A 26985-nucleotide genomic window follows, 5' to 3' on the forward strand; every position below is an offset into this window, starting at 1 on the left:
AACTCCTTGTTTTGAATCACCCCCATGCCCCAGCCAGTGGAAACATCACTTTTGTACACAGTCTGTCTAGTTCTGTCAAGATTTTTAACATTTCAATGTGATCCCTCTCTTTCTTCTAAATTCCAGTCACATGTGATCCAATCTCTCCTCAAATGATCAAGCTCGTCAAGGGCAATTAGGGACCGGCAATGAATGCTGGCCAGCCAGCAATGCACACGTCCCAAAAATTATTAATTTTTTTTTTAAAAACTGTGACCGTAGGATTCAATCTGGTTGGCCTTCACTGCCCTTCCTCTGAGGCAAATATATATTTTCTTCAGGAAGGAGATCAAAACTGAAGATTGTATGATTGAAACAAGGTCAACCAGATGGAGCTCAGAATATGAGATCCCTAATTGCGGATGTTAATCTGGTTCAATCAGGGAGCCCTGGCTGACGGGTAAGAACAGGAGTATCAGGGATTCTGTTCACTCTGAGGGAGCTGGATCAGTCATTGAATCTGCACATGTAAATAAAGGATGGCCTGGTGACAGGAAACTAGCTCTGTGCTGTTATTTCAGTGATGACAAGAAAACAGTGTGAGCAAGAAGAAATTTCGCTCACAACAGTCATCTTTGAGCTGGGGTAAGCATTTCTAGCATCACTATTTGATTAGATTAGATTACTTACAGTGTGGAAACAGGCCCTTCAGCCCAACAAGTCCACACTGACCTGCCGAAGCGCAACCCACCCAGACCCATTCCCCTACATCTAACACTATGGGCAATTTATCACGGCCAATTCACCTAAACTGCACATTTTTGGGTCGTGGGAGGAAACCGGAGCACCTAGAGGAAACCCACGCAAACACGGGGAGAATGTGCAAACTCCAAACAGTCAGTCGCATGAGGCGGGAATTGAACCCGGGTCTCTGGTGCTGTGAGGCAGCAGTGCTAACCACTGTGCCAATGAGCCATTGTTCCATTGTTGACCAATGAGCTTAACTCATTCAATCCTGCTGTTGAAGACTGGGCTGAGTATGTGGAAAGAATGCATTATTTTTTCGGGCGAATAGTATTGCAGTTGATGAAAAATAACAAGTAATTCTCCTGACAGCTTTTAGACCCACAGCTTTTTCAGTTACTAGGAGCCTAACTTTCCCTGAGGCACTAGATACTAAAATCTTTCAAAAGTTGATGGATTTACTCAGCAATTTGAGAACCAGGGAAATCTGTATTGGAATTTTTGATGAGGTTTAAGCAACTGGCAGAGGCGTGTGACTTTGGTTTAACCCTTAATGAAATGCTGGGAAAATGTTTCATAATGGGATTAATAACATAACCATGCAATAGTGCCTACTAGTTGAATACCATTTGGACTTCAAACAGGCACTACAACTGACTTTATCAGAGCAAAATGTGGCAATTGGAACATATGATTTACAAGTATCCCAATGGAAGTGGACACCCTCACCAGCCCAACTGAGCTTGGGAGACACTTCTTGAATTACATAGCCTCATTCAAGACTCATCCTGAAAACAGGGACTCTAGATCATACAACAGCAAAACCCAAAACAAAGCCAAGCCTTGACCAAACGGTGAAGATGTTTTTCAGTATCCGGGCCAGCAAGCCATTGTAGTTGCTGCCAGTATATGGACAGGAGACAGCAAAGGAGACCCACTAGACCTGAATTGTGGAAGAGAACTCAAAAGCCTGCATCTAGGAGAGTGCACACTCTGGAAAGTCCACCTACGTCTAGTTGGAGCAGGTAAATTGCTTAGGAACGTCCAGATCAGAATAATCAAATAATCAAAATCAATCAAAATAAACCTCTGGTTAAATGGTCACCTGGTTCTAATGGCGGTTGATACCCACACACCCATTCCAGTGATCGCACCACTGGTCTTTAACAAAATTCACTCTGGACTCCAATCCTTACGTTTGCATAAAACCTTGGCCAGACTGAGAACCTATACCAGTAGACCTTTACAAATTAAGGGTATAACTTTGGTTCTGGTCTCTTACGAGAAGCAGTTGGTTCAGTTACCATTGACTGTAGTAAAGGGCTCAAGCCCAAGCTTGATGGGATGAAATTGATTGAGAAAGATTCACCTAGATAGGCTCAACATTTTTTGATTCAAAATTAGTTGCCTGAGTGAAGTTTTCATTAAATACCCAGACGTTTTTCAGGAAGGTAAAGGGACTATCAAAGGAGCCAAGGCCACCTTGCATGTTGACCAGGAAGCAATTCCAGGATTCTGTAAGACCTGCCCAGTGCCTTTTGCCTTATGGGCAAAAGTAGAGGCAGAAACCAGAAGACCAGAAAGTGAAGGAATCATTAAACCAGCCCAGTTTGTGGAACGTGCAGCACTGATTGTACCAATTGTGAAGCCCAATGGGTCAGTTTGCCTTAAACAAATGGTAAACCACTTTGCCAGCTGGATAAATACCCAATCCCTTGCAGGGAGGAATTATATGCAAAGTGGATGGGGTAGCTGTTCTTTATGAAGCTGACATGTGACATGCCTTCGTGCAATTGCAGTTATAGAATCCATACAGTCTAAAAACAGGCCCTTCAGCCTACAAGTCCACACCAATCTTCTGAAGAGTAATTCACCCAGACCCATTCCCCTACCCTATTACTCTATATTTAGCCCTGACCAATGAACCTAACTTACACATCCCTGAACACTATGGGCAATTTAGCATGACAAATCCACTTAACCTGTATATCTTTGGACTGTGGGAGGAAACCACAGCACCCGGAGGAAACCCACGCAGGCACGAGGAGAATGTGCAAACTCCACACAGACAGCTGATTCCCCAAGGCTGGAATCGAACCTGGGTCCCTGGTGCTGTGAGGCAGCAGTGCTAACATCTGAGCCACTATGCCACTCCAATTAGATGAGGATTCCCAGAAGTATGCTATATTTAATACCCATATGTACCAATATACGAGACAGCCTGTTGGGGTATCATCAGCCTGTGCAGTTTTTCAGTTGACGATGGAGAATAGCACACATGGGATCTTCCTCTCTGTCATGCACTGAAGATACCTCAGAATGTGAGATGGACACAGAGAGTGTTGCCACCTCGTGCCTTTGTTGCCTGAAGAGGAGAATGAATTTCTTCCAAGACGCTCTCAGCGCAAGAGGCAAGCTGTGCGTCACACACCACTTGTATCAGAGGCAGAGCTGGAGGAATCTGACCCAATGCTAAAAGGCCCCAGGAGGAGATACAAAAAAAAGGAACTGGCCTATGTCCTCATACTCAGAGTGGGAGGAATGTAGTGATTGCAACAAGTTCAGCTCGATGGAACTCATAGAATACGAGTTCCCTGACTGGGGCTGTTAACTTGGTCCTATCAGGGAGGCCGTAATTACAGATAGGAATAGGAGTGTTTGGGGTCATTAGGGCTGACTGCCTGCCCCTCTTCCGCGGTTACGTTAGAGCCTGGGTGTCCTTGGAGAAGGAGCACGTGGTGTCCACCAACACCCTGGAGTTGTTCAGGGAGAGGTGGGCACCACAGGGAGTGGAGTGCATTATTTTCCCCTCCAACTCTATTTTGATTTAATCCCTGCCCTCCCCTTCACTGTTTGATCACACAGCATTGCCCTTTGATGTGAAGGGCACTGCTTGTCACTGGCCACTCAGGTGTTTCCTTTCTTCCTGGTGGTGGAATATAAATAAAGATTTACACACCTGTCGTTTTTCACTGTGTCCATCACCTGCACACATATGACATGAGTGCTGGGGTAATATAAGCACTACTGCTGTCAGGCGGTAGTGTGAGGGAAAATAAAAAAGAAACATAAGAACAGGAGTGTCAGACATCCTGGTCATTCTGAGAACTAGCTCGCAGGGAGCTGAATCAGTGTCAAGGACTGTCCAAGTATAAGGAAAGGGTGACAGGATACAGACCTCTGCGGAGTTATTTCAAACACAAAATTCCAGGTATGGTCTCAACAAGATCCTGTATATTTGCGGTAAAACTTCCTTGCTCCTGTACTCAAATCATCTTGTAGTGAAAGCCACCATACGATTACCTTCCTAACTGCTTGCAGCACCTGCATGCTTCCTTTCAGTGACCAGTGTACGGGGACACAAAGGTCCCTTTGTACATCAACATTTCCTAAGCTGTTTTCATTTAAATAATACTCTGCCTTCCTGCATCGCTGTCCAAACTTCACAGTTATCCATGTTATACTGCATTTGCCCATTCACTCAATTCATCCAGATGACTCTTTAATTCTCATCACTTACAATACCATCTAATTTTGTATCACCAATATACTTGGAAACATAACATTTGATTCCTTCACCCAAATTGTTGGTATATATTGTAAGTAGCTGGGGTCCAAGCACTAAATCCTGTGGTATCCACTTGAGTGTTCCACTCTGAAAACGACTCACTTATTCCTATTTTATTTCCAAAACCTCAATCCATACCAATATGCTACCACTAATTCCATTGGCTTTGATTTTGGACATTAATCTCTGAAGTTGAATTTTACCAGAGGCTTTCTGAAAATCCAAATTCGTAATATTCTGTGGTTCTTGATTATTCTACTACTTGAAAGTGAGGACTGCAGATGCTGGAGATCAGAGCTGAAAATGTGTTGCTGGAAGAGCGCAGTAGGTCAGGCAGCATCCAAGGAGCGGGAGAATCGACGTTTCGGGCATGAGCCCTTCTTCAGGAATCTACTAGTTACAAACTTCAAAACATTTTAATAGGCTTGCCATATACGATTTCAGTTCCAAAAATCAATGTTAACTTTGAGTAACACTATTGCTACTTTTTAAGCGTTATTTTAACACAAGCTTTATAACAGACTCCACCATTTTCCATCCTACTACTGTTAAGTTAAGTGATCTGTAAGACCTGGTTTTCTCCCTCCTTTTTCTTTTAAATAATGAAGTTACATCTTATAGCCACCAATCTGCAAAGATTTTCACAGAATCTACAGATTTTGGAAGACGGCAATCTACGCATGGCTACCTCAGTGCTTGGGGTATTCCTTGTGGCTTTGCTGAATATAACATGATAATGTCAAAGAAGATATCAATTTCAATATTGTCACTAAGTTCAGAAAGAACAGTAGCCTCCAGTGGCTGCTGCACAGTCTCCAAAGAAATTACCAGGAGGTGAAGATCCCTCAAGAAGACAAAGAAGAATGATTAGACCCTAAACCCACCAACTCACTGTCAATATCTATACATAGATTCATAGAGGTGGACAGCACGAAATAGACTTTTCAGTCCAACTCATCCATGCCGACCAGATATCCCAACCTAATCTAGTCCCATTTGCCAGCACTTGGCCCATATCCTTCTAAATCCGTCCTATTCATACACCCATCCAGATACCTTTTAAATGTTGTAATTGAACCAGCCTCCACCACGTTCTCTGGCAACTCAGTCCATACACACACCAAACCTCTGCTTTAAAATTTGCCCCTTAGGTCCCTTTTAAATTTTTTGCCACTCACCTTAAATCTATGCCCTCTAGTTTTGATCTCCCTACCCTGGGAAAAAGACTTCAGTAATTCACCCTATCCATGCCCCTTATGATTTTATAAACCTCCGTAACATCACCCTACAGCCTCCAACGCTCCATGGAAAATAGTCCCAGCCTATTCAGCCTTTTACTATAGCTCAAACCCTCCAGCCTCGCCAACGTTCTTGTAAATCTTTTCTGACTGTACACGTGAGAGAACCTGAGTAAGTGGAGTCTAAGGATGTTCTAGGCTACATCATTGCTAGCTGAAAATGTGTTGCTGGAAAAGCGCAGCAGGTCAGGCAGCATCCAAGGAGCAGGAGAATCAACGTTTCAGGCATGAGCCCTTCTTCAGGAATGAGGAAGGTGTGCCAAGCAGGCTAAGATAAAAGGTAGGGAGGAGGGACTTGGGGGAGGGGCATTGGGAATGCGATAGGTGGAAGGAGGTCAAGGTGAGGGTGATAGGCCAGAGTGGGGTGGGGTGGAGAGGTCAGGAAGAAGATTGCAGGTTAGGAAGGTGGTGCTGAGTTTGAGGGTTGGCACTGAGACAAGGTGGGAGGAGGGGACATGAGGAAACTGGAAAAATCTGAGTTCATCCCTTGTGGTTGGAGGGTTCCTAGGCGGAAGATGAGGCGCTCTTCCTCCAGCCGTCGTGTTGCTATGGTCTGGCGATGGAGGAGTCCAAGGACCTGCATGTCCTTGGTGGAGTGGGAGGGGCAGTTGAAGTGTTGAGTCACAGGGTGGTTGGGTTGGTTGGTCCGGGTGTCCCAGAGGTGTTCTCTGAAACGTTCCGCAAGTTGGCGGCCTGTCTCCCCAATATAGAGGAAGCCACATCGGGTGCAGCGGATGCAGTAAATGATGTGTGTGGAGGTGCAGGTGAATTTGTGGTGGGTATGGAAGGATCCCTTGGGGCCTTGGAGGGGAGTAAGGGGGGAGGTGTGAGCACAAGTTTTGCATTTCTTGCAGTTGCAGGGGAAGGTGCCGGGAGTGGAGTTTGGGTTGGTGGAGGTTGTGGACCTGACGTGGGAGTCACGGAGGGAGTGGTCTTTTCTGAACGCTGATGGGGAGGGGAGGGAAATATATCCCTGGTGGTGGGGTCTGTTTGGAGGTGGCGGAAATGACGACAGATGATACGATGTATATGGAGGTTGGTGGGGTGGTAGGTGAGGACCAGTGGGGTTCTGTCCTGGTGGCGATTGGAGGGGCGGGGCTCAAGAGTGGAGGAAATGCGATGGAGAGCATCGTCGATCACGTCTGGGGGGAAATTGTGGTCTTTGAAGAAGGAGGCCATCTGGGTTGTACTGTATTGGAACTGGTCCTTTTGGGAGCAGATGCGGCGGAGACGAAGGAATTGGGAATATGGGATGGCGTTTTTACAGGGGCAGGGTGGGAGGAGGTGTAGTCTAGGTAGCTGTGGGAGTCGGTCGGTTTACAGTAAATGTCCGTGTTGATTCGGTCGCCCGAGATAGAAATGGAAAGGTCTAGGAAGGAGAGGGAGGAGTCTGAGACAGTCCAGGTAAATTTGAGGTCAGGGTGGAAGGTGTTGGTAAGGTGGATGAACCGTTCAACTTCCTTGTGGGAGCACGAGGCAGCGCCGATACAGTCATCATTGTAGCGATGTAGCGATATTCCCAATTCCTTCGTCTCCGCCGCATCTGCTCCCAGGAGGACCAGTTCCAATACCGTACAACCCAGATGGCCTGCTTCTTCAAATACCGCAATTTCCTCCCAGACTTGATTGACGATGCTCTCCACCGCATCTCCTCCACTTCCCGCTCTTCCACCCTTGAGCCCCGCCCCGCCAATCGCCTCGAGGACAGAACCCCACTGGTCCTCACCTACCACCCCACCAACCTCCATATACATCGTATCATCCGTCGTCATTTCCGATACCTCCAAACGGACCCCACCGCCAGGGATATATTTCCCTCCCCTCTCGTATCAGCGTTCCAAAAAGACCACTCCCTCCGTGACTCCCTTGTCAGGTCCACACCCCCCACCAACCCAACCTCCACTCCCAGCACCTTCCCCTGCAACCGCAAGAAATGCAAAACTTGTGCTCACATCTCCCCCCTTACTCCCCTCCAAGGCCCCAAGGGAATCCTTCCACAAATTCACCTGCACCTCCACACACATCAGTTTTAGCATCCGCTGCACCCAATGTGGCTGCCTCTATATTGGGGAGACAGGCCGCCTACTTGCGAAACATTTCAGAGAACACCTCTGGGACACCCGGACCAACCAACCCAACCACCCCGAGGTTCAACACTTCAACTCCCCCTCCCACTCCACCAAGGACATGCAGGTCCTTGGACTCCTCCATCGCCAGACCATAGCAACACGACGGCTGGAGGAAGAGCGCCTCATCTTCCACCTAGGAACCCTCCAACCACAAGGGATGAACTCAGATTTCTCCAGTTTCCTCATTTCCCCTCCCCCCACCTTGTCTCAGTGCTAACCCTCCAAATCAGCACTACCTTCCTAACCTGCAATCTTCTTCCTGACCTCTCTGCCCCCACCCCCACTCCGGCCTATCACCCTCACCTTAACCTCCTTCCATCTATTGCATTTCCAACACCCCTCCCCCGCCCCCCCCCTCCCTAAGTCCCTCCTTCCTACCTTTTATCTTATCCTGCTGGACACACTTTCCTCGTTCCTGAAGAAGGGCTCATGCCTGAAACATCGATTCTCCTGCTCCTTGGATGCTGCCTGACCTGCTGAGCTTTTCCAGCAATACATTTTCAGCTTTGGTCTCCAGCATCTGCAGTCCTCACTTTCTCCTACATCATCACTAGGCTGTGTCATCTGTGCTCGGAAGGAATCTCTGTGCTTATCAAAGTCACAGCTGTCCTTAAGATTTACGCCAGCAGTCTGTTCCAAGGAGCTAATGGGGACTTGTGTGTAATTTCCCAAACTTTTGCCCACAAACGCATCTGGAAAGTACAGATGCCATTTTCTGCAGATTACATCAGTTCATTACCTTCCCATTTGATAAGTACAGTCAATCATCTTGGACAGTGGGTTTCTCCCTTATTGCTGCCTCCCCGCAGGTGCAGGTACTTTAGACTGAATACACATTGCTATGACAGTGTCTATCAACAGCCTGCCAATTTCATCCAAGTCCAGCTCATCAATGCTAGATCCTGGGAGCTGCTATGAAGCATATGTAATGGAGAACTTTCAGATTTCTGTGTCCTTCCATGGTTCTCGGGATGGCTGCTGGGAGACAAGAGGGTACCCCCTCCATACATGGCTGATAACACACTTACAAAATCATCAGGCTGTCAGAGATACAATGCTGCCTATGTTTCCACTGGGGCCACAGTGGAACAGATCACAGGCCCCCCTTCTATTTGGTTTCTATGCCTGGACCACTTTGGCAGGGCCTTACAGTATAACCCAGAAAGATTGTGCCACATCACTGTGATAAAAGTGAACCGACCCTTCAGCCCACAACATTGGGACCAACATAACGCCAAATGAAATTAATCCCACCTGTGTGCTTTTGGTCCCTATCCCTCCATTCTTTGCATATTCATGTGCTTATTTAAAAGTCTCTTAAATACCTGTATCATATCAACCTCCACTATTATTCCGGCATTTCAGACTCCTACCATTCTGTGTAAAAAATGTCTCCTGTGAACTTTCCCCATCTCAAGATTCTGACCGTCAACCTTATCTATGCACCTCATAGTGTTATAGATTTCTATTAAGTCTCCCCTTAGCATCCGCCACTCCAGAGAAAACAATCTGAGTTTTTCTAACCTCTCCTTTTAGCTCATACCCTCTAATCCAGGCAGCATCCTGGTAAACCTCTTATGCAGCTTTTCCAAAGCCTCCACGTCCTTTCTGTAATGTGCTGAGAGAATTTAGTGCAATTCTCTAAGTGTGGCCTAACCAAAGTGCAATGTGACATCCTGACTCTTGTACTCAATTCCCTGACCAATAAAGGCAAGCAGACGTTTTATTTACCACCCTATCTACTTACATGGCCATGTTCAGGGAGCTATGCCCTTGAACCCCAAGACCCTTCTGTACATCAGGGTCAGGGTCCTGCCATTAACTGTACTCTTTTCCATGACATTTGATCTCCCAAAGTGCAGCACCTCACACTTGCCGGGATTAAACTCCATCTGCCAATTTTGCGCCCATATCTGCAACTGATATATATCCTGCTGTATCCTTTGATAACCTTCTACACTATCCACAACTCCACTGATCTTTGTATTGTCTGCAAATGTACTATTTCACCCAGCTACATTTTCATCTAAGTCATTTATATATATCACAAACAGCAGAGGTCCCAGTATGAATCCCTGCGGAATGTCACTCATCATGGATCTCCAGCCTGAAATATACCCTTCCATCACTACCCTCTGTCTTCTAAGGGCAAGCCAATTCTGAATCCACGTGGCCAAGTCACCATGGATCCCATGCATCTTAATCTTTTGGATGAGTCTACCATGAGGGACCTTGTCGAAAGCCTTACTGAAATGCATTTAAACAACATCCACTGGTCTATCCTCATTGATCAACTTTGTTGCCTCCTCGAAAAATTCAATCAAATGAGTAAAACATGAACTGCCCTGCACAAAGTATGCTGATTGTCCCTAATTAGGCCATGCTTTTTCAAATGTGCGTAAATTCTATCCCTAAGAGTTCTCTCCAATAGCTTCCCAAACACTGATGTGAGACTCACAGGTCTATAGTATCCCAGATTTTCCCTATTTCCCTTCTTGAACAGAGGAACAACATTGGCCACTCGCCAGTCCTGTAGGACCTCTCCATTGGCTAACGAAGATACAAAGATCTTGGTCAAGGACCCAGCAATCTCCTCTCTTGCCTCTCTTAGTAAGCTGGGGTAGATACCTTTGGCCCCGGCAAGTTATCCACCTTAATGGTCTTCAAGAGATCCAACACTGCTTCTTTCTAGATCTCAAAATGCCTTAAAGTGTTAGTGCTGCACACAAATCTCACTATCCTTCTCCTGGGTGATACTGATGCAAACTATTAATTTAGGATCTCACCCACATCCTCAGTCTCCAAGCACAAGTTCCCTCCTTTATCGCTGAGTAGTCCTCCCTTCTCCCTAGTTATCCTCTCATTTTTAATGTATCTACAGAATGCCTTGGAATTATCTTTCACCCTACTTGCCAAGATCATTTCATGGCCCGTTCTAGCTCTCGTAATTCCCTACTTGAGTTCTTTCCTGCTTTCTTTATATTCCTCACTTACCCTGTCCGATTTCAGCTTCCTAAACTTTACATATAGGTAGCTCTCCCATAACATGGTAGTTTTGTGTTCCCATGCAATGGCGGTGTATAGAAAATACAAGTAATAGCAATAGAAGTAAGGGGCCTCTGGGAAAAATAGTTAGGGACTCTAGTTTAGTAAACCTGTCCATTTCTGGTCAGTCACAGAAATGCCAAGTTGTTACAAGCAAAATTTCTCAATGTATTATTGTATTCACGGCTCCTTGTGCATGGAGTTTATCCAGAACCATTCCACACCCAAACACCCTCTCTTGTAAAGTGCTGAAGCTGCAGATAGCCAGCAACTGAGCCTTTGCTTAACAAAAGGCCCTGCTTATGCTCCATTACTCAATGGACCTCACTGTACTTGCACCTTTTTTCTCCCCCTATCTCCTTCTCTCTTCCTGCTCCTCAGCCCCCACGCCCCCAACTCAATGCATAATCCCAGAAGGCATTTCAGCAAAATATTCCAATGTTCGTTTCCCCTACCTTAGTTGCAGATAGAAGCAAAGAAATATACACACACGCGACACACAGCCGGCTGGTAATACAGGTGATGGAATTGCATAACAGCAATTGGTCTGCAATTCACGAATTGTGTTACTGCCAAATCACGTTTATGAAATGCGCATTATAGGAGAACTACCTTAACGCTTCTTTTTCTCTTTTGACTAAATTTAAAACCTCCCTGGTTATCCAAGGGTCCTTTCCCTTGCCATCCTTGACCTTTCTCCTCACTTGAACATGCCGGTCTTGAACTCTCATCAACAGGTCTTTAAACAATTCCCAGATGTCAAATGTGGACTTGCCTGATAACAACTCCTCCCAATTAACACTCCCCAGCTCCTGCCTAATACTGACATAATTTGCCTTCCCCCAATTTAGTACCTTCCCACAAAATCCAGCCAACTAAACTAACAAAGAGCAGAGTCCGTCATGGATTAATGGCAATAAATAGATATTTAACAACCAGTAATCTTTCACAAAGCAAAAGGATTATGAAGAACACATAAAGTAAGAACAAATCTTAATTTATATACATTTCAAAACATCAAGATGTTCCAAAACAATTCAAAGCCAATAAAGCACTTCTGAAATGATAACTGTAATACAGGGAGATATGGCAACCAATTTGAACACAACAAAGTTTTAATCCATCTTTCAATATTATCCAAGTCCAGGGAGCAAAAGTAATTCTTCCCCTGGCAAACCATTAAAAATGTAATTGCTTAAACAATTAAATTACTGGAAATTTTAATTCTTGCTACATGCTGGACTCTATTACATCTCTTATCACCCTCCAATACACATCAGCCTCTACTCAAGATGTGGAATGGTAAGTGACCTGGTCTGGAGGTTTCTCCAACTTCCTGAAAGGTATAAAACAGCAGCTCAGAGGATATTTTTATTTATTCACAGGGTACAGGTATTGCTAGCTAGGCCAGCATTTATTGCCCATCACTTGTAGCCCTTGAAAAATAAATCCTCTTCACATGTTTAATAGCTGTTGATCCTTCAATGTGTTCATGATTTGGAGATGCTGATGTTTGACTGGGGTGTACAAAGTTAAAAATCACACAACACCAGGTTATAGTCCAACAGGTTTAATTGGAAGCACACTAGCTTTCGGAGCGACGCTCCTTCATCAGGTGTTGTTATTCAGGGTATAAGACACTGCACCCACTATTTTACAGCATGATATACTGGTGTTCTAATGCACTACACTAACAGCCATGTACCTGCAATCCCGCTCAAACTCTTTGGATTCATCAGTGCAGTAGAAAAATCTGCCCTTAAAGAGCTGCACAGCAACCACAGCAAAAATAAACATGAAGAGCATGTAAACGATCAGGATGTTGAGCACATTCTTCAAGGAGTTTACCACACAATCGAAAACAGCCTAGATGGAAATAGTAATCAAATGAGAAAAAGTCACAACAGTTGTCAAAACTGACAAGAATTAAACATCATTGTGTGTAACCATATTTTGTACAAGTTTAGCAAGATTTCCTATCAGCCTTTGTCTTTTTTACTTTTGAAATCTCACTAGAAGTACAAGTTTTCTCAACATGTTTATTATAAAATTTTACATGGCCATACAGTAGTTATTTCACATTCCTAACAATCCTGTAATGCTGTGTTTGTGTCCAAATAATGGAGGAAAGAAATTGTGTACTGAAGACAGTCCAATTGAATTTGCATTACCTTGAGCTTAGGCAGCCGTTTGATAGTTTTAAGGGGTCGTAGCACTCGCAGTACTCTCAGAGATTTGATGGTGTTCAGATCTTTCCCTTTGCTCCCACTAGCAATAAAATAAAAAAAATCATAAAATAAGACAATACTAGATTGGAACTTTGGATAAATATGGTTGTTTATGTACACTTAAACATTTAAAAACTCACCTTATTTCAGGAACATTACCAAACAAGACCTCATATTTATTAGAGTAAATATAGTCACCTCGAATGACGACCTCGGCAAACATATCCATTGTGCAACCTTTTCTCACTATTTTCAGGGTCAATTGTAATTTCCAGTATTTTAATATTCTCTTTCTATTATTTTAATTGTATTTCAGTGCAAAAATGTGTCAGTGGCATTGATCTAAGAAAAGCAGGCAGCTTTAGATGTTTAAGTTTATTGAAAGAAAATGATAGTCTCCATCAAAAGTAAGCTATTGCGTGTCAGTTGACGACATGCTGCAATCTTTCAATTAGTTAAAGCACTGCTAAACACATTTCTCAAACTACTCACAGAACAAAACCTGACCATGATCATCAAATACCCTAAAATGTGAAAAAATGCAATAACTAAACCAGGATGGAAACATCTCGTTCAACAACAGCAATAGTTTGTTTCATAAAGCTCCTGTGAAGCACATTGAACTGCTATCTAAGTATGAATAATTTTTGTTGTTATCTAATCCCAGTTAAGGGTACTGAATGTGTTTTGCAGTTATTTTCCATACCACTGTAAATCATTATTTGCCACACAATACGTAACACTGAAAATTATGTTGGAATGTTTGTACGTGGAGGTAAAAGCCTTGACATTCCAATTATATTTCACACCATAAAGCCAATAGTAAACATTTAGGAAACAGATTAGTCAATGGTACACACATCAATTACTGTGAATTATAAGTCCAGTTGTTCAATTGGGTATCTTGAATCTAAAAGGGTAGAAGATTCATGTCCTCCAAGAGTTTCTTTGTCAGTAACGTTAATTAAACCACAAAGAGAAAGTGAAACAATGTTTAAATACAAACTCTGAAACAGAAAAATTGGAAGACTAAGCCCATTCTTTTGCCTCTTGCTGATCTAAATGAGGCATGTCAATACTAGGAAATGAAACAACAGTTTAAAACTTTATTAGTTTTATATTCATTAGGATGTCTCATCCCCAAGCTGAAAATAAGCCCCCTATTTTCCACAAGTGAGACATTTTTAATTTCTAGAACCAAATATCCACTGGTCTTTTTAAGTGAACTTGTCAACTTACATCCAGTTCAGGCCACCACATTTTTCAGGTTCAAGAAATGACTCATTGTTTGAATTCTAATGTTTCATTATAAGATAAAAATGAATGCAAAATGCCATAGTGCTTTGTGTTAATGAATGTTTTCCTTTGTCTGATAGTGGGCATCAGTGGGTTCCACCCACTGGTTTGGGTTCTACCCTAAATGTCCTTGAATTGAGTGTATTGTTAAGGCTGTTTCAAAGGACAGTAAAGTGTTAGCCAATTTGCTGTAGGTCTGGAGTCAAATGTAGGGCAGATCAAGTAAAGACAACAGATTTCCATCCCAAAAGATCTTTTGTGAATTACATGGGTTTTTACAACAATTTATAGACTCATGATTACCATTACTGAGACTAGCCTTCAATCCCAGATTTTATTTAAATTTAATGATGAATTTAATAAATAAAACTGAATTGAAGTTCTTTCAGCTATGGTATTAACCTAGGCTTCTAGATACAAATCCAGTGACATTGCTACTTTACCGCCATCTTTCTTAGTCTCACACCCTCTAAACTGAGAAGGGACACCAGTGTGAATTTAATAGTAATTTTATACAAACAACATGTGGGGGTACAGGGAAAAGGCAGAAGAATGGCACTAAGTTGTAACACTCATTGGATAGCAGTGCAGACACAATGGGCTGAACAATCTCCTCCTGCACATAATGCTGTGGTGATTCTTCTGTAATACATTTGATACCTATTTCTCGTGGGAAATCTTTCTGGACTTCAGTCATTCAGATTTTTATGTAAATCAAGTACAGATACAGCCTAACCAATATTAACCATTAAACCATTAAACCTTCCTTCATTCATTCTTCTTAGGTCTAATTTGTTAAACATAGGATTTCTACCAAATTGTGAGGTTCTTTTTAGCATAAATTTTATGTATTTCTATATATACACAATAATGTGTAACCCATAGCTGTGTACTGCTGAACTACTTGCAGCAAATTGACATTTTTGAAGACCTGGATATATCTAATCATCAGAAAGGTATTGTATTTCATGAACATAATTTCAGTGCTGAGGTATTGAATCTCACCAACCTAAATTAGCAGACCAAGTGACATTGTTCAGCCCTAATGTCTGAATTCAAATTTGTATTGTATTAAAACTGCACCTTATATCCAAATGAAGATGTAGCTGGAGCCAGATTCTGCAAGGAGGTCCAATAGTGTGCGATGCTTTTAAAAAATATGTTCATACATTTATGGAAAAAGGTTTTATTGTTGAGCCATTGCAAAATAGGTCAGCTCATCATTGAAAGTAAAATAAACTGGTCTATTTGTGAATAAAATATATTTTAGGCTTCTCAGTTCAAAACTGGATACGCGGTCACTTTACTGTAGTTACATTATTTACGAATTCAGCCTCAGCACTATCTGTTACAATGGCGTACCTTGCACCAAGCAGAACTGCAACATAATCACTTACCAAAAAGCACAGATATACATATATAAATAGATATAAAATTGAGAATGAGAGAAATATGAAGAGATATACAGAGAATAGAACACAATGCAAATTTGCTGACTATTATAAAGAGAAAGAGCAGAAATATTACCCCATAAGGCTCCTGATCCAGCAAGTCAAGAAAGACGAGAAAAGGGTCAGTGCAAAAAAAAAACAAAAAAAGCTTTTACACATACTTTAAGTACAGAGGTGAATCAGACTGAGAAAACAGAAAGCACAGTTATAAAAACCTGAAGGACCAATACAGACAATGCAGTATATAGGGAAACAGGACACAGGAGACACAAAGCACAGGCCCCAGCAATCATGTCAGCCATGCTACATTAAGTAACTTGGTCAGGAAACAACTTCCCTCAATGTATTTATTTATTTTGGATAGGAAACCATTGCACCAGACTGTGTTCACATCATATCTGTGACAAATTACAAGCTGTAAAGTAACTAAAATTATTCACTAATGCAAATGATACTCCAACAACACAAGTTCCTATTAGGTGCTGCTTAATGTCATAACAGTGTAGATTATAGGAAATGGTGTGACAATGCAATTCAAAGTATATGAAATTAATTTCTCTGATCTTTTAAGACTTAATGCTTAAGAAAGAAATTGCTTTAATGCAACTTTCAGTGCCTAACATAGATGCAACACAGCTACACAATGAACATGCTTTAGTGCTGCTGCAGTGGAGAGCAAAGTCATTTTTATAATACTCATAAGACACTGTGAAGTAAGATTTCCAAATGGTATCATAGCTGAATAGTGATCTAATCTAGTTATTAAATTACAAAAGCTTACAAAATTAATTTCTTCAGATAAAACAAAACAGGAATGTTATAAACAACCAATAAATATGGACATTTCAATTTCCAGTTGGGGATCTAATTAAAGCTTCTCAAAGAGGCAGATTTTTCATGATTATGAATAAATAAAACAGAAATGCTTGTCCAGTATCCTATTTCCTGTTTCCCTCTTTTATTCCCCTGTATATTTCCTGAGAACATGCAATCCTCCCTACAAATTTCCAAGTAGATGCCGGGTTTACATGGTTTCTGACATAGTGTCTGACTATGGATAAAACATGAAGTTTCAGCTTGGATGCAAACTAAGCCACAGAAAAGTGGCCTTAATGGTTTTATCCCATTCCTCTCTACTCTTCAGTCTTCTCTGCTGTTTTGCATTCCTCCAGACTGAGCAGACTGTGCTTATCTATTTATCCATCCACCCACTATCACATTCTTAATTGGAAGAAGACACAAGTTGACAAGAAAAAATATTTCCTATTGGAAACAAAGATTGATCAAAGCTTTAGTAAAGATTGCCTCATTGCAAGATAAATTCATCATGACAACCCACACAATGAGTACAGAGGAATAAGAAACAGCAGAAACTTAGTCATAGTTATTAAATGGAAATTAGAAGTGCTGGAGGAATTAGTTCATTTCAAAAGCCAAACTAAACTTTATTTAATTTGCCATCAAATTATAAATTTTAAGTTAACCTTTGCTAATCGCACCCCCCCCCCCCTTCCCAAACAAGTGCCAAGACTATGTTAGTTCACATCTTATCCACAGATCAGCCAGTAAGAGGATGCTATTAATAATGTTTGGATACACATCTACTAGTTAGGAAACACTGAAGAAATTGCCGCAATTATTGGTTACTGGATTATAATATATACCGTGTATGGAATAGCTTAATATATATTGCAATACTTTTTAATAAACTTGCAAAAATCCAAGACTGAAACTATTACAATGAAAATTTATATTTTGAAAGTTTTTTTTGCTTCCCTCTCCTACCCAACATTGAGATAACGTTCCAGAACCACTTTGTATTGCATCCAAATGGTCATTCTACAGGTGGGATGGTCAGTGTTAACTGTGAAGGGAAATCATCACTGACTGATCCTATTTCTATTCAATGCATAGATTGTAGCTGAAGTTAATGAAGAGTTAACAGCTAATACTTTTTAGGTTAAGAATACACTAATTGTGTAGACTAATTGTCGTAGCCTTACTGCCACACCAATTCTGTGTTTACCAGGGATGAAATCCCATAACCTCCTGATCTGTACAGCATAGTGAGAATTAGATGCATCAATGGGGGAGCCAAAGACAGTATATGTTACATAAAATGTTACTAAGCAGTTAGTCTGTAACCTAGTCTCAGGGGCTATTTTGTTAATTTAATCACAAAAGCCCTGGGATCAAGTTACAGATTGCTGTAACACGCTTTTTGTTCTTCCATGTGTCACAGCCCGTAACCAGAGAGGGTTTAAACAAATGCCTTACCCATTGCAGCACCACAACACTACTTAAGAAGTCATTCAGTTCAAGGATTGCTGATTGTTTGGTTCATTAAATTTTCTAATCTCTGCATTTCTTTAATCTCTGACATGAGAGACTAAAGAAATGCAGTCAACGTGCTAAACTGACATTTCTGCTGACAATTCCATGCCTGACAGAACAAACAACTATTGTCCTCTGATATGACAGAACTTAAATATTAATTCCTGATGTAAATACCATAGTCAAATATACACAGGAAACAGCAATTGCAATTCAAGATAATGGCCTTCATGTCGCCCTTTCCAATTTCTCTCTTCTGTGAAAGCATTGACTGATTGCTGGCCAATAGTACCACAGACTAGTTAATTTCTGATACCTAGCCCAGTGACTCCCAGGGTCAATTCCCACCTGTTTTAGAAGTGTGTCATAATATAACTATTCTTCTAAGGTAAACCCAGATGATGCGTTGACTAGATAGTTAAATCACAGTTGAATCCAATCTGTCCATCCTCAATACCTCACATGCATTTTCTATTTTAAGTCATTGGGTGTAAGTAATACAAATGGGAGTTCTGGCTGAGATTCAACTTGCTCTCAAATACATCCCTAATATTCAAAGTTTGGTGGAAGATTTGTAGCTCGGGTGCTCGTTGTTGTGGTTCTGTTCGCCGAGCTGGGAATTTGTCTTGCAAACGTTTCGTCCCCTGTCTAGGTGACATCCTCAGTGTTTGGGAGCCTCCTGTGAAGCGCTTCTATGCTGTTTTCTCCAGTTATTATAGTGCCATTATGGCACTCATCCACAGACTCTATCAACAAACACATCGACCTGGACCCAATATTCCGGCCACTCCAGTGGACTGCTCGAACTGACAACCGGAAGCGGCAGAGACAGGCCACTATAAATACCGGAGAAAACAGCACAGAAGCGCTTCACAGGAGGCTCCCAAGCACTGAGGATGTCACCTAGACAGGGGACGAAACGTTTGCAAGACAAATTCCCAGCTCGGCAAACAGAACCACAACGACATCCCTAATATTTGTAGGGATAAATTCCCAGATGAACATTGGCATATACAGATCATAAGACATACTCACTGTTCTAACACCATCCGTATAGTTAGCCAATTAAACAAGAGCATCATAGAAGCACGCACAGTTGGCTTCAGTGTCACTTGGCTGATGAGAAGAGATGGTGGTGAGAAGAACTTGAATAGTTATCAAAATTCTAGGTTACTATCCTTCTGCTGGAAAATATGTCACAAGGTGTGAACATTCGGTTAAGGAAGGATCAGGATTATCTGTGATGTGTCTGTAGTCAACACTCACTCTCTATTCTCACATAGAAAGGACAGTCACTTCACCCCAATGCTAATCAGATGAGCCAGCACAAGTCAGTGCCTTCAGGAAAGAGCAGAAAATTGCATGTATAAAAGAAAATTGAGTGAAAATGTGGTTTATGAAGTCTTGTACATAAGAACACATTGTATAAAGTAGGCACATGATAGAGAGTGATGGGTGGATTTGCAAAAGGAGGGAGTATAAAATCATTACATAGCTAGAAAATCTAATTTGGCAACTTGAACTTTGTACAAAAACACACTGAATGCATTTCTTGAGAGAAAAATTGACAGATATTTTGTATGAAGTTGGACTGATATGGTTATAGGTGGATAGGACAGGATGAAGGTTGTTTTGAAGGTTGGTTTGGTGGATTACAATCTCTTGAAAGGTCCTTAAGTAAATGAACCAAACATGACATCAGAAAACATGGTTATAGCTCTGATGTTACTTGACATTCTCTTAAGCAATTACTCATACTATGCATTTTCCACACAATCACACACAACAGTGCAATATAACAAAACCAAAATACAATCAATCTTCCACAAATAGCTAAAAATTCATCTTTTAATTTGCTTAGAAAAAGAAAGTAGAATTAACACACCAACTACATTTGACTACTAAAATATACCATGCCACAATCTAAGAAAGCAACTCATGACAGAGAATACTCGTCATATGACTAAGATTCCTATTTTATCACTGGATCACTTGAATGATCTCTGTATTGACTGTCATTGTTATATTCTGCAGTCAAATACAATTGATAACAGGCCAAATCTGGTTTGATATCACACCTTCTGAAGATGCTATTCAGTAGTTCAGTATATGGATAGCTGAGGCCTGAGACAATTCAGTAAAATAAAAAAGATAATGTGAATTGTGGTTCGCACAGAGCTTGCAATATCCATAATTATATTCATTAATTGTGACTACAAGTAGAAAAATGAATCTGATGAAGCCATATAGGCAGAACCTTCTGTGAATAGTTACTGTAATACACAGTAATTAGACAGAGAAGGTTGCGTTTGGTGCCATTTACGTACTTTTATCTCATTTTTCTTTACACTTACCTCTGCTGAAAGCACTATCTAGGGTAATATTCTAACGGTGCTTGTGAGTCTCTGGTATTTCAACAAAGTGGGTAATATGCAATGAAAGTCAGCAGAAACCTTGACCATGGAACAACATTTCAACTGAATCAATCCTTGTAGCGTATCCCAAGCCACGGACTTTCCAAAAGGGACTACTGAATAACAATCAAAGAAAGCTTAGTACTGACTCTGCCTTGGTGAAAAGCTAACTCATAAATGTGGCAATGGACTTTGCTGGTTTGTTCAGTAAAACCCCCTCAGGCTAAGGAAGGTTCCAGATCAACAATTATTAAGAAACATAGCAAATGCACGCAGATTAAGATGCAGACTTTTCACCTTCCTATTGAGTTTCTGCATTGAGTTAGGATGACTGAGTCCAAACATTAGACAGAAACTAAGTTCTTCCCCACCTTCAACCCCAGGGAGAACAGCATTCTGCCATGCTTTGTGATGGTTCCAGCAATTGGTTATATTCTTGCACAATGAAATCTTTGGATCAGGGCCAAGACCTCAATCCATCTCTGCTACTAGTCAGCAGGAATAATGGGATATGAAGACACACAGAATAGGGAGTAAATGAAAGATATAAATATGGAGGGGGAAATTGTAAAATTAAAATACTTAATGTCCTCTGAATATCACTTAGATACTAATGAACAATCCGGCTCACAATAAACGTCTTTAATAAATCCCAGCGCCAGCTGCGTTGGGTGATTTACATTTCAGAGGACTCCTGATCTGACCCCAACTCCAGCGATGGTGGCTTCCTGTTGAGAAAGGTAAAAGGGATTTAAAGAAAAAAAAACATAAGCTACATAATGCTACCGCCATGCTCACAAATGCAGCGTGGCTACACTCCTTGCTTTGACTGGGCTGACCCCCTCAATTAACATTTTTTTCAAAAGCCTGCGTAGGAAAATTAATGCACGCAATGTCATCTGTGAGTTGGGGGTCAAAGCCAGTCACAGCTCCAATGACAGCACTACCTTAGGGAGCATCTACATCATAGGATCCACATTATGCATACTAGAAATAAATTGCTGTGCTAAAACAATGCCACAACTAAACACAATTGGTAGCCAATGATTTAAAAACTTCATTGAGCTATCAATGGTGCCCAGATTCAGTGCATAATAGTAACCGTGTGTCATTGATGTACGTCTTCTAACATGCACTGCCTATTGATGTTAGGCAACACAAGCTGGTGAGAGCTGGCAAGAACCGCAAACAGACAACATTGGCTATTTCTCTACTGGCATTCACTTATTTAGCTTTGTCGTTTGTTATTATTTTTGTTTTCCCCTGCACTTCTCCTGATGATGTTGACTCATGCTTGAGCATTATTTTATGACTGGTGCTATTTCACCACCATTTTCCTCGAGTGATCATGTGTGGGAGTGGACAATTCATAGGAGGAGAGGGTAGCCTTGAGCAAGATTCTGTCAAAACCTAATGCCAACTCTACTTTAATAGATATTGATTAAGAAAAAAAAACTGGGTGATTTTTCTATCTCAGGGGCGCCCAGTTTAGTTATATCAGCAAAGCCATCAGCAAGCTCTAAGGCAATGTTAGAATATTCTCTTTCACTAATCCTCTATTAATTTATATTCAGGAATCTTATGGTGGTGGCAATACAATGATGACACACTGTAAAAATAACAAAAGTGGGACTTTGTACCACACGTGACTGGTATATTGTTAATTTCACGACTCACAGGTGAAAATAATAAAGAGATGATATGGGCCCACAAAGCTTTGGTATTACCTCCATGTACAGGGCTTTTAAAATAGTATCAAAAACAAACAAAGACAATCAATTCCTATGAAATGAATAATATTAAAATTCAACTGTGTATTAATCCAAATGATTTTACAAATGTTAAAATTAATAGAAGTTTAAATAATTATGACAAGGTTCAACTCTCATTGCATGAAAAACTCAGAGGCACTCGGATACCTTCTTCTCCTTGCTCAATTTGTGCATGAACCTTGGTGGTGAATATGCCATGTGCATTTAGTCTATACTAACATAGCGCTTTTACCCATTGGATCTTAGAATGATAAGTGAATAGTTTAAACGGAAATGCACACTTCAACCTATATTTGATTTTTACATAAATTTTATAATGGGAGGACCCCACTATCTGACAATCAAAAGGAATCCCAGTTTGGGCGCTAGCTATTTCACAAATCCTTAGTGTACAATTTCTACCAGGTAGAGAAATTCAGCTAGTTACATTTCAGACAGTGAGGGAAACATTCTGCCAGCAAGACAAAAGTCTGATTGTTCTAAATATTTATGTTTGACCAAGCTTCACATTCAGTGGCATGCAGAGAGCCAGTTGTGAGCATTTTATATGTTGTCAGGCAGCCACCTACAAGCAGAAAATCTACAATGGTGTAGAAGTACAAATAAAGTAAGAATCTTAAGTTAATTAAGAAAAATAAGTAGGTTAATTCTTAATGCATTCAGTAGTCTAAGGGAAGTTCACAAATGATTAACTATTTATTGAGGAATGGGCTTAATCACTGAACATCACATAAATACTATTCAAATAAAAATACACAAGGATGATAGCAAAACTGGGACAATGTAGTAATCAGGAAATATTAGATAGACTGAGCCTCTTTTAAAGACGTTGTGAAAAATATGACAGGGCTTGATAGACCAAATGAAGAAAAGGTTTCCACTTAACAGAGAAGTTTACAACTAGAAGCCATAAGTAGTCACCAACAAATCCAATTGAGAATTTGGAAGAAATTTGTTGATCCAGACAGTGGGATAATATTAAACTTGCTACTACAGTGGTTGAGAAAAACAACATTTAAGGGGAAATTATATAAGTCATGAGGCTGAATATGAAATGAAAATAAGTGGAAGAGGATTGTGAGGAGCATAAATGCTCAACATTGGGCCGAATGATCTGTTGTAAACTGCAGATTCTAAGCAACTGTATTAAAACCGTTCCAAGATTTTGTATCCTCCATTCCTTGAAGACAAACAACTCAATATTGAAAAAAAATACAATATTTTTCCAGAATTATAGAAGTCATGATTTTATTAAGGAGAGAATAAATGTGAGGTTCATCAAGATAAAGGCCGACAGTTAAGGAATGCTTGGTGAGAGACCAAAAAACTGCTAATGCTGGAATCCAAAGTAGACCAGCAGGAGGCTGGAAGAACACAACAAGCCAAGCAGCATCAGGAGGTGGAGAAGTCGACATTTCGGGTGTAACCATTCTTCAAGACTAGGGATGGGTGTGGGGGGAGCTGCAGAAAAAGGGAAGGAGAGGGCAGAGTGTGAAGTGGGGATAGGTGAAGACAGGTAGAGGGTACGACCTGTTGGTCAAGGGGAAGAATGAATCCGGTTGGTGGCAAGGAGCAATGGAAGGGAGGGGGAGGGGCTAGGAAGAGAGTCAGGGGTTGGGGAGGGAGGTTGTTTGAAATTGAAGAACTCAATGTTGAGTCTACCGAGCTGTAGGGTGTCCAGGCAAAAGTTGTCCCTCTAATAGGTGCTGTGGTTTGTTATGGCAATGGAGGAGGTCAAGGATGGTCACGTCTACCACAAACCTCCAGACTCCTATAACTACCTGGACTACACCTCCTCCCACCCAGTATCCTGCAAGAACTCTAACCCATTCTCCCAACTCCTCCGCTTCTGCCACATCTACTCGGATGAGGAGACATTCCACTTGCAAGCATCCCAGATGTCCACCCATTTTGAACAATGTGCTTTTCCTCCTTCCCTCATTCAGACAGGCCTCTGCCACACCACCTACATTCCTCATTCCACCGCTCTAAACCTCCCTCCCTCCCAATGCAATAAAGACCAAGTCCCCCTTGTCCTCACCTATCACCCCACCAGTCTCTGCATCTAATGCATCACCGTCAAACACTTCTGCCAACTTCAAATGGACCCTACCACCAAGATCATCTTCACCTCCCACCCCTCTCTGCCTTCCACAAGGAAGAACACAGCAAGCCAGGCAGCATCAGGAGGTGGAGAAGTCGACTCTCTGAAAGTCCTTGGTTTTTGCTACCCCCATTACCGAACCCCCAGGTACATTCCCGCAACCAGAAAAGGTACATTATCCCCGTAACCTCCATCCAGGGCCCCAAATAGTCCTTCCAGGTGAGACAGAGGTTCACCTGCCTCACTTTCAACCTGGTTTACTGCATCAGGTGCTCTCGATGTGGTCTTCTCTACATCAGGAGACTGAATGTAAATTTAAGGAATGGTTCACTGAGCATTATAGCTGGGCCTGCAGGGGCTGACTGGACCTCCCAGTCACCGCCCATTTCATTTGCCCTTCCCACTCCCTTTCTGACATGACGTCCTTGGCCTCCTCCATTACCATAACAAACCACAGCTCCTATTGGAGGAACAACACCTTATCTTCTACCTGGGCACCCCTACAGCCCGGAGGACTCAACATTGAGTTCTTCAATTTCAAATAATCTCCCTCCCCATTACCTGACTCCCTTCCCAGCCTCTTCTCCTCCCTTTCCAATGCTCCCTGTCACCAACCGGATTCATTCCTCCCATTGACCAGCCAGGTCATACCCTCTGTCTGTCTTCACCTATCCCCACTTCACCACCCTGCCCCCAATACCCCTTTATCTGCAGCTCCCCCTACGCTCACCTCCAGTCCTGAAGAAGGGTTATACCCAAAAGGTCGACTTCTCCACCTCCTGATGCTGCCTGGCTTGCTGAGTTCTTCCAGCCTCCTGCCTGTCTAGTTAAGGAATACTTGCCTCTTTGTGATAACTTCCAATTCAATTTTAGCAAGGATCCCCACAATCATTGCACCCTAACATTACTTTTGGGATGCTATAGAGTTACCAATTTTTTTCTGAACTTGTGGGCAGAAATTTCCTAGTCCCTTGATCATGTGGGCAATGGTGAGTCAGTTGGGAAAATATGGAAATATCAGAAGGCATTAGAACTCTTGACATTGAGAAACCTCAGATTTTGCATTCGTGTTTTGAATAACGCGACAAGAATCTCACATGGTGAACAGTGAGAGGTGTATCCATTGGTGATGGATCAAGCTCCTCAGCACAAAGGTATGATTGTGTAGGTTTATGTGATGGATATCTTTGTTTGCACGTAAAGCAATGAAGCAGAAGCATGAATGTCACAATTGCCCCAAGAAAAGCATTGAAGGGCAGATATCATGTTTAAGTTTGTTGAGAAAAACCATGATGTTGTTGTGATGCTAGTGATTGGCTGATGCCAACTTGTGTGGTTGAACAATAATGGTCCATAGACCATGAAGGGTCATCTGAGGTAGCAAGCATTAATCGAGCTGCAGCTGCCAGGTACCTCCTCTGATTTACTTGTCAGGAATTTGCGTGTCTAGTTTCTTGGAGGAAGCGAGGAGAATCGGAACTGACATACAATGTGGGAATCTTGGGTTTTAACAAGATACAAATATGAAAATAAGGTCGTTATCACACAATGACTGAAATTCTGAAGTTGTCACCTAAAGCTTGAGGGGAAATTTGGGAAAATGTTATTCCGAGTCACAATCTGATATTTTTCACAATCATTATCAGCATATGTCTAAGTAAGAATACCCAGTTGGTACTTAATTACAGGTAGTGTAATTGTGAATTTAAATCTTAATTAGTACAAATCCACAACTCGTGGATTGTGCATTGTGAATTTGTATTAATTAAGATTTAACTGAATTCAGTGTAAAGTTAAGGTGCTTGCAGTTCTCATCTGTTTTCCTTTCCTTAGGCTTGAGAATGATATGGAAATTCGGAAATGTTTTGGGTTTTCTCTGCACAGTTTTCGGCAATGTGTAGCTGTATTCACACAAAGCTGACATCTGAAGCTCAAAATAATCATCACTTAGAGAATTATACAGATAGAAAATAAACCTGAATAAATTTTCATTCAGAATTGAAACTTTATAGCACGTTCCAATTTCCACTTAAATTTGTATTCTATTTGAGGTCGATCTCAATTGCTGCCCCCAACTGTTCTCAACTGTTATTCTTACCTGTATGTAAGAAGTCCTTACATTGTCATTCAGATGAGATGCTGGGGAGATTCACACGGATCTCTAATTGATATTGTTAGCTTCTCAGTTGTCTGAGTATTAAAGAACCCCCCCCCCCTTTTAAAAGACGCTTCTTTGCCCAACACAGGCCTTGATCACTGGTGATCCTCACTGTCTTGAGGATATAGAAGGCAGACAAGGGAGGAGAAATGCAAAAAAAAATCAAGAGAAAGGCCCTCCAATGGTTCCACGGTTAGATGCACCACATTTTCGATATGGAGTGTCACAGAACAAGAAGATATTATTGCTCTGTGCTGAGGTAACTGAACTCAGCTATGCTGCCAATAAGTGTGCTTAGTGTCCTTAAGATAGTGAAAACAAAGAAAAATAAGAAGTTGGATTCATGTTTCTAGTCACTCTGTGACCGTGCTGACCCCACAGTCCAAGTTCACAAATGAAGACCAGTGATTTGGGTGAGATACCCAAGCAACAGTCAGCAGCTTCAGCTGAGAAGGGGAGAAAATT

General features: G+C 41.6%; 1 protein-coding gene across 1 annotated transcript in view; it reads right to left on the reverse strand.

Moving 5' to 3' along the window:
* Positions 1-26985, reverse strand: part of LOC140468175 (voltage-dependent P/Q-type calcium channel subunit alpha-1A-like) — a 620416-nt gene that overhangs the window by 133259 nt on the left and 460172 nt on the right. The window contains exons 28-29 of the mRNA XM_072564404.1: positions 12935-13031; positions 12469-12629 (exon numbers count right to left, since the gene is read on the reverse strand). Coding sequence (XP_072420505.1) covers positions 12469-12629; positions 12935-13031 — 258 coding nt within the window. The remainder of the gene's footprint in view (positions 1-12468; positions 12630-12934; positions 13032-26985) is intronic.

The sequence above is a fragment of the Chiloscyllium punctatum genome, chromosome 46 (assembly GCF_047496795.1).
Source record: "Chiloscyllium punctatum isolate Juve2018m chromosome 46, sChiPun1.3, whole genome shotgun sequence".
NCBI lineage: Eukaryota > Metazoa > Chordata > Chondrichthyes > Orectolobiformes > Hemiscylliidae > Chiloscyllium > Chiloscyllium punctatum.